We start from the raw sequence: 8,794 nt of genomic DNA on the forward strand, positions 1-8,794 counted from the left end.
TATTCTTATGTCAGCCTAATTTATGGATGTAAACATGTTGTCAAATGTGTTTCAATTTTAAATGGCACCAATAATGGTTATAACAATTTTAACCTTTACTTGAATCTGGTGAAATCAATATTGATTGAACACCAAACCTGGAAACAAATTATAATTGAATAACCTTGTGTTGGACAAGAATAAGAAATTGAAAAAGTCATGTTTAATGATGAATGGATTCATAAGCAATAACTCAGCAAGGTTAATCTGAAAATTTAATTTGAAACGTTCAATTATAATTTTGATTTTTTCACCATTTTCAGTTATCGATTGACCATTTTCAATGGACTCAACAAACCTTTCATTTGTTAATAGTAAGTTTGAGTTTACAATTACATGAAAATAACATAATTTGTCTTCCATCATTAAATTGTAATCTAAATCAAGAAAAATGAATGTGAATTTGCTTTTTAGATTCACTAATATTGAACGGTCTAAATAACCTTGATTAACAAGATACATTACTTTAATTGTTGGAGTAAACATTAAACGCATTGTACCATAAATCAATTAACCTTACAAGTTATATTGACCAAAATTGATAACATGAAGTGTGTATTAAAAATGGTAATTGTAAAGCAATTTTAGCTTTAATTTCCCAAAATTAAATGCTCAATATTTATGAGAGGGAAACAATTTAGTCGACAATCAACAAACTCTCATTTAGCTATCAACAATAACTTCCGATTTTGATTTTCCTTGGAAATGTTCACCTGAGTGGCTTTTTGTTTCCAATCTTATTAATTAATCTACAATAAAATGAATCAAGTTCAATCTCATTCTAAATTGATTGTACCATTAAAATTTACAATTAATGAACCTTTAATCTTTTTCCTAAAGGTTAATATGCTGTTAATACATGTACTTGGTCAAGTTACCATGTTGAGAGATTACGTTACATTGAACTATAAAATTGAGTGAAATTGATCAAAATCAGTATTTAGTTTATTTTCGAGAGCAATTGTTGATTTATTATCGGGTAAATACGTCCATTAGAGCAAATCGATTGTGTTTAATTTGTTTAAAATTGGTGGCAACAAAAGAGCTCAAAGATTGGACTAGAAAGTTATGGCGTCAAACTAGTGACTCAACCTGGCTCCATGCCGGATGGGTTAGGCCTCCATTGCCTTCAACCTTGTTTTTGTTGCTCAGTTTCATCAATTGGAGACATTTTATCATTGTTTAAATTGTTACTCCTATAACTGTCGTGTTGATTATTAATTTAATCATTATTGTGTGTTTTGCCCAGCAAGAAAGAGACCAGAAGAGTTAAGGTTGAGAGGAACAAAAGAATCTCATCTGGTTAAAACTGTTTTTTTCATCTTGTTTTGTTGTTGACTTCAAGTTGAATTTTCATTTTATAATGGTAAGTCCAATTTTTTTTTCTTACTGTCAAATCTAATTGTAACTGTACTCAATATTTGCCAAACTTACTAAGTTTCTAACCTTCCACCTTCTTTCTCCTCATTTACCTGTTTATTTGATGACCTAAAAAGCCTTGCCCTTGCTCATAACTTCTTACTTTTTTTCATCATTATTTTCATCTTCTTCATTTTTTTTATTTCTTTTATACTTTCCCAGGTAAATTTTCACCGGCCTCATTCTGAGTTAATGTATTCATTCAATCTGGTAGTCGTAATCCTTTCCACCATTCTTGACAAGTTAGTCAATTAGCTGGCTGTAATAGTTGGTTAATTATATTGGTAAATGACCTTGTCTCATTACTTTATCTTTTTGAGCAATTTTTTACTTTGTTCAACAATCTCACCTTCACCTGTAAAGTTTCTTGCCACTTGTGTTTGTATTTTTTTGTGTCCTTTATCTTCATCATTTTCAACATCACTGTCGTTACTGATCACTTTTTTGTATGGTTCACGTAAAAATGGTTAAATTGTTGATCTTGTTGGTCTGTTCTTTTTTCCTTTGTGTCACCACAGTCTCTGGTCAAGAAAGTCCCTCTAAAAAGTGTATCAATGGGGAAAAACTTTGTTTCGGATTACCAGCTGGTTGTGCGACTTCATCTACTTTTGACTGTACAATGTTGGTTCTCATAAGTGCTAAAGCTAATCCAGAGCATGGTCTAGATGTTGATGTTTATGGTCAAGGTTCGCCCAATACTTATTATGCTGTTGGATTTGTACCAGAAAAGGGCATGTCTGGTGCAACTGTTGTTCATTGTGATTATAACCGAGACTCAACGGTTTCAGTCGGTGAAGGTATTACTGAAGGATATAGTTTTATACCAATCTCTGATCGAACGTTGACTCAAACAACTTCAGCTGGATTATCAAATGGTGAAATCCACTGTCACTGGACTCATAGACCCAGAGGAATTGTCGATTCGTCTTCTAGCATTCCTTTCAACGTCAAGAATCCCTATTATGTACAACTTGCTTATGGGCCTTTAAGTAATGGTGCGGTTCGCCGTCATACTACAAGATCAATTACCGATAACACAATTAACCTTCGATCAGTTGGTGTTGTCTCTTCAAGTTCAACTCTTCCTGTATTGATTCGACTTCATGGTTCTTTAATGACCCTTGCATGGCTATGTTTAGTCAGCATTGCTATGGTCATTGCTCGTTACCACAAGGAAACTTGGAGAGATGAAACTATTTGTAATGTAAAAGTTTGGTTCGCTTTACATAGAGCTCTTATGGTTTCCGCGCTTTCTTTAGCCACCATTGGAATGATCTCAATATTTGTCCATGTCAAAGGCTGGAGGGCAGATTCGCCGCATCAATATCTCGGAGTCATCGCCAATATATTAATGTTTTTACAACCTTTAGGAGCGTTATTCCGACCAGCCCCAGATCACCCTAAACGCATTTTTTTCAACGTAATGCATTTTCTTGGCGGTAATGTTGCCCATACCCTTGCCATATTCGCTTTATTCTTCGTACTCAGCCTTTCTTCTGTCACATTATCTAAAGTTTACATTTGGACTCTTGCCGTTTTTCTGGCTGTTTACATCTCAACTCATTTAATACTCCAATTTCATCCACAACTCTTGTCCAGCCTCAACATAATTGCTGACATTCAACTGACTGATCTTAAAAATGAAGCTAACAACCAACCATCATCTCCTGTGATTATGGCCATTGAAAAATCAAAAAAACGGGTATTAAGTATCTTCATCGGTCTAGTCATTGTTATAAGTATCACTATGATTATCTTGATAAACAAAGGTAGTCCATTTTAATAACTCCATTGCTATTTATCCTTTTTATAATACTTTACTTTTGATTTATTACAAATCACCTATCATTTTGTTATACCTCTTGTCACTATTTGCAAGCAAAAATCTGGCTTAACGATTGTTAATTACTCTGATCAATCTCATTTTTTTACAAACAACGAATCTTTTTTTCAACAAAACTGAGCACAACCTCGACAATAAATAGCCAAAGATTGTCAAGGAAATATTTTCTTTAAAATACTTATTGAAACTCTTTTCTTCAAAAGTTCCCTATTATCATGCATAATTTATTGGAATAATGTTGTAATCAATTATTTTAGCCATTTTATTTTATGTGCTACCACTGTCATGACTGTAATGTGTTTAATTAATCAAGCAAATTAACGCAATATACTTAATACGCGTCTCTACTTGTTATTGATTTATCACAAATTATAATCAAACTAATAAATTCACGATTGAAAGTCTAATCTCTAAAGCTGCGTAATTTTTAAATCTCTCGTCAAGTCACATAAATTAATTTCTAGTTAATAAGTTTATATTAAACTCATACGACTTATATTACCCAGTCACAAGCATTATAAGGTGTCAGTATGAAAGTAATGTAATTTGCACATGCTAATAGCATGATGGTTCATCACTTTATTGTATTTATGATTAATATACTCAACCTTGGGTCTTAATCATGAATACTTTTCAATCTTCACATCGTACATCGAACATTAAACTGACGCGAATCAAGTACTGAATGGCTTTTGATTCAAAAGAAGACACAGAAACAAATTAATGACAATTGAAAACATTAAAAAGTGACAAATGATAAGGAAAATTTTTTATAATCAAAATATTGGCGATGACTTGTAGAGCCATCTATAAAATTGAAATCACATTAAGATTTTAAAAGTTATTTTGATTAAGAATTGAAATTATGAGCAATTTGATGGATTTTTTGTCAAAGAATAATTTTAATATAATTTAGTCTTGAACCGATAAAGTTCATTATTAATTTAATCAATTAAAATTAAGAGAGATCACAAAATATGCTGTGGCACAGAATTTCAATGACTTGCTTCGATAAATTGTATTTGGTGGATCAATGGAATCGGTGAGCCAATCTGATTTAACGTTTGATTATTTTATCAATGGATGAAATTTTGGTAAGCTTAGGATGGAGGAGTCATTATGCGTTGATGATTCAATAAAATGGTTAGCAAATTGATTGGATTGAAGCGAATAAAAATTATTGTCGTTTCATTCAAACAAAAACAGCTTAATTATGAATCTAATGCGCACATAAAAAATTGTATCAATTGAAAGCACAAGATTGAGTAGCAATTTAATTTTTGAAACATTCAACTGATTCGTTGAGTAACTGATTATTTAACATGATGACTTGATGTTTTGCTACGCATTGAAGGTAAGTTGTAGATGAGAATTTGTAAAGCTATAATGAAATCGATGGTTAATTGAATAAGACCACAGACTAGGAACTGAATCGGTGATTGGTTAATAATGAAGTAACCTGTTTTATAAGAGTCTCCAAGAGTCCAAAGCAGAACCATCTGTTTGCTTAAGCCTTCAGTCGACTTTTTTTGATGATTTCGTATTAATTGTGGGGAAGCGAGGAGTGCTTCAGTTAACATAGCTGCATAGCCGATTGTTTCAACAAAATAAGGATTGTCTATCAGCATAAACATTAACAGTCCCACAATCACAGTAAACGAAGCAATAAATTCAACATATGAAGTAAAATCAGTCCAATCCCAGAAATACTTGAGATCAAAATCTGTATACAAAAAAAATGAGTAGAAGTGACAAGTGTTAAAAGGAGAAAATAAAAAGGTGAGTAATGTTAGAGTGACAATTGTTTAGTTTAGAGGAATTGTTTGTTTCAATGAAAAATTAATCAATCAGAAATAAATAATGTAGATATGGTGCAAGCTGAAATGGATAAACACTTAAATTGAAAAATGAGACAAGTTATTAAATGCTATGATGTATTGAACAGAGATTTACGTTGCTAGTAATACAGTTAACATTGAAAAGAGTATGAGACGTGACATACCCCAGAATCGGTGCATCAACTGTGGATCATCCTTGGTTACTGTCGAGTTATTATCGTCTAATTAGGTAAGAAAAGCATGTTAGTTGGAGATGATTGGGAATAAGGACAGTGATAATGGGAGAAAGGAAATGGTAGAAAAAATAGAGAAAAAGAAAGTTAACACCATATGTTAGTAAGAATTGTGACAGAGAAAATTAAACAACACCGTGGGAAATTGAATTATTGGGAATTGAGAGTTAAAACCATTAATAATTTGATGGATAGTGAGTTAGATTTGTTAAAATAGGAATTAAAAAAAGTAAAAGCAAATGTATTTAAAAAAATAATGAGGTACCTGTTTGCTGTGTTGCTGTAAAGCTAAACCTATTGATAAAAAAACGGACAAAAGGTTCTAGAATATGAGAGATGCAAGATGATAATATAAAATATATAACAAATAAGTTGATCAGAAATCAAAAATGAATTTTAAATAATAATCCTCAATGAACCATCAGCAGCTAATTAAAAGTATAATAAGAACTCGAATGCGATCAAGTCATGATTTACTAACCAAAAAAGTAGCGAGTCTTGACTGGAACTAGCAGATTTTTGGTCTTCATTCGAACACAAATTTCAATCATGGCAAACATAACAGCTACCATGATGATACTTTGCAACAATAATGGAGTCTCAAATTGTTTACCAAACCTGGAAAATGGAAAAGATAAATTTACATTAAAAATTTATACTTGATTGACTGAAGAAACAAGTCGAAAAATAAAGAAAGCATATTTACCAGAAGAATATCCGAAGAATGTTGGCAATTAAAAGAACCAAACAAACAAATAATGAGAATCCATCGGCATTTTCAGTCCGCCTGATATCAAAATACTGTGGTATATAAGGAATGATACCACCAAAGATAATACCAACGGAGGCTAAAAATCCAGCAAATTTAGTCAAAGGAGTAGGTATTTCTTTAACATTAGCCATCGATTAAAAGACAATCACATAAGTTTACCACCATCCCAAAATCATGTATGCACACAATCATAATCCTTTAAACATCCCGTATTACAATGAGAAGGATACAGAGAACGAGAGAGAAATAGATTTAGAGTGCGTGTGAGAAATAATGAGTTGATAGATGTCAATTGACAAAACAAGCCACAGTGAAGAGAATGTAAAAGAAAGAAAGAAAGAAGCAGTAATTAACCAGAATGAAGATGTGTGATTACGTTGACAATCAATAGGTTGACATTGTTGATTGGATGCTTTCGTTTCACTTAAAACAACAACAAGCAATACATTATTGCCTCATCCATCAGCTGGAAATGGATAAAGGGAAGGGAAAGAAAGGGAATGAGAACGTGATTCACAAAACGAAATCTGTTAGTTGTTTGCTCAACTAAACGAGTGAATGATAACTTATAATGACAACTACTTAATTCTTAACCAAGCAATAAACACAAATTAAAATCAATCAATATATTATCATGATATGAAAAAGGATAAAAATTGATAAATATTTCCAAAACACTTGTAAATCAAAGATTGAGAGCCATCTGCAATTTAAATTGTTAACAACTTAAACAAAAAACTTGCCATTGTATCAAGTCTGCTCAAAAGATGCCGCTAGGAACTAATAGATTAACAAAAAAACCAACTTCAGATGAAACAATTTGAAGTTCAAATGTTTTAAACCAACCAGATTAAAGCTAACTTGGTTTAATTCAAAAATCAGCCGTCTGATGTTCAATGGTTTCATCATGCTTTTCAATGTCTGGTTGAATCTGTGAATTGAAACGAAACTGGATAAGCTAATTGTTATCAGTTTGTATGAATAAGCCGAACAGCAATAAGCTCAACTGCATTTTTATATCCAAATCTGGTTTAAGATTTCAATAGCAAGCTCTCTCTTTTTGAGCTTAAATTTTAATCAAATTTTTTCTTACGTCATGATTAGACTCACCCTTCTAGTTAGGGCATTCATCATGATCAAGAAATGTGAATCAGTTTACAGAATAATGAACAACAAAAAAAACAGACTCACAAGAAGAGGATGATGAAGGTTGAATAAAATGAAGAGAGTTGTTAAAAACCTTAGAACCTGTTGGCGGTTTTGAAGGTAACTTTTATTATAACAATTTTCACTTGACTTAGGTAAACCGGTTTTGTTTAAAGCAAAGGTCGAGACCAGCTTAGGACCTTTTTTTTCATCAAACAAATTCAAACCCACCAACCCAATGTGACTGACTTTTCTTACTTTTCTTCTTCTTTTTGCTTCTTTTTCTTCTCCTTCATCTTTCATGCTACCGGTAATTATATGATGATGATGAGAGACTTTCTTAGCCACAAAAATGAACTAATTTCATGGCCATTCAATGGTATTTTTGTTGTACTTTTGTTGTTTTTTTTTCTGGTAACTTTCTAGTTTCCATTTACCAAGAACCAAATCTTGAGTTGACTAAACCTTAAATCTTGGTTTCACAATTCAGCAGCAACTTACCTTTGATAAATTATAATTGGGTTAGTCTAAATTAACCAGATTCTCGAGTAAACCCATACTGATTTGGGTTCAATATCAGTCTATGTAAAGCATCTTAGCTCTATAGATTGGACAATAGGTTTGGTAAACGGTTAAGGCTGTCATTAAAATGATGATTCACTGGTAATCTTTTCCAGACATGATCAAGTCTTGATCAAGGCACGATTAAAAAAATTGATTAAAAATTGATTGGAATTTTCCTTTCTTATTCATCTTTGTTTCCTTAAAATATGCAACAGCTTTGATGAATAAAAGCACAATCTGTTGGTTGATTTCCAAAGCAAAAATACACTGAATTTGTTAGCGACTCAAAGACTAAACACTCATCTAACAACCTTGAATTATTTAGGGAAAAAGATGGTTTAGTTCAATGTCACTGAACTTGGATTTAAAGAAGCAAATTGCTAATCGTTTTTTAATAGCTATATCCATGTTAAATATTATCCAGATTTTTGAACAACAGATTAATTATTAAACCAAAGTTGAAAGTATATCTCGTTAACCAGAAAAATATACATTTTCATTTGCCAATAACCAGAAACATTCAACATTAATGATTGCTGCCTCAATAATCATTAAAAACCCATAATTTGCTACTTTATACTCTTCATTTTCACCTTTTTATTGTCATTATATAAATATTGTTGATTGTATTCAGATGGAAAACTGATAATGAAATTGTTTGATTAGTGATAAAATGATTCAGTTGAAACTAAGTTTGTGAAAATTTCTTTGGTTTCATTTTTAATTTATTTCTTGATATTTCATGCTTAAGCTATGAAACTTTGCTCTTTTTTAATTGCTAAATTATTGGTATTGATTGACTATCTTGAGACAATTTAATTTGTCTTCTTTGCTTCTATCAAATTGAAATAATTTTTGATCAACTTTTTTTACAGTTGTAGTTTAATTTCAAAATGGGCGCGCTAAGTGACGCAAGCGCCAGCTATTAGAAGAATTGTCA

At 31.6% G+C, this 8,794-nt stretch overlaps 2 protein-coding genes across 6 annotated transcripts; one reads left to right on the forward strand and one right to left on the reverse strand.

The window, feature by feature from the left end:
* Positions 1–1,170: 1,170 nt before the first annotated feature.
* Positions 1,171–3,708, forward strand: LOC107372134 (ferric reductase 1). 2 transcript variants are annotated; one of them, XM_015940296.3, is made up of 3 exons: positions 1,171–1,405; positions 1,621–1,742; positions 1,977–3,708. In XM_015940296.3, exon 3 carries the CDS (start codon positions 2,078–2,080, stop codon positions 3,239–3,241), a length of 1,164 nt encoding a protein of 387 aa, XP_015795782.2. In that variant the 5' UTR covers positions 1,171–1,405; positions 1,621–1,742; positions 1,977–2,077; the 3' UTR covers positions 3,242–3,708. The 2 variants fall into 2 exon arrangements, with proteins under 2 accessions (XP_015795782.2, XP_015795781.2); XM_015940295.3 differs by having other exon boundaries at positions 1,621–3,708.
* A 475-nt stretch (positions 3,709–4,183) lies between these two features.
* Positions 4,184–6,455, reverse strand: LOC107372137 (solute carrier family 66 member 2). Of its 4 annotated transcripts, XM_015940300.3 has the most exons (5): positions 6,079–6,455; positions 5,854–5,990; positions 5,638–5,694; positions 5,304–5,360; positions 4,184–5,024 (listed from the first exon to the last, which is right to left on the reverse strand). In XM_015940300.3, exons 1-5 carry the CDS (start codon positions 6,273–6,275, stop codon positions 4,615–4,617), a joined length of 858 nt encoding a protein of 285 aa, XP_015795786.1. In that variant the 5' UTR covers positions 6,276–6,455; the 3' UTR covers positions 4,184–4,614. The 4 variants fall into 4 exon arrangements, with proteins under 4 accessions (XP_015795786.1, XP_015795787.1, XP_015795788.1 ...); XM_015940301.3 differs by lacking the exon at positions 5,638–5,694; XM_015940302.3 differs by lacking the exon at positions 5,304–5,360.
* Positions 6,456–8,794: the final 2,339 nt, after the last annotated feature.

Source organism: Tetranychus urticae, chromosome 1 (genome assembly GCF_039701765.1).
Source record: "Tetranychus urticae isolate SD_2017Ah chromosome 1, NJAU_TeUrti_SD_1.0, whole genome shotgun sequence".
NCBI classification, from domain to species: domain Eukaryota; kingdom Metazoa; phylum Arthropoda; class Arachnida; order Trombidiformes; family Tetranychidae; genus Tetranychus; species Tetranychus urticae.

Excerpts from the sequence above, each read along its gene's own strand:
- LOC107372134 (XM_015940295.3), top strand. The coding sequence starts at position 1,907 with ATGGTTCACGTAAAAATGGTTAAATTGTTGATCTTGTTGGTCTGTTCT.
- LOC107372137 (XM_015940300.3), bottom strand. The coding sequence starts at position 6,275 with ATGGCTAATGTTAAAGAAATACCTACTCCTTTGACTAAATTTGCTGGA. Across the intron at positions 5,361-5,637 it reads TACAGCAACACAGCAAACAG|ACGATAATAACTCGACAGTA; the intron begins GTACCTCATTAT and ends TTACCTAATTAG. Across the intron at positions 5,025-5,303 it reads GTTGATGCACCGATTCTGGG|ATTTTGATCTCAAGTATTTC; the intron begins GTATGTCACGTC and ends TTTTGTATACAG.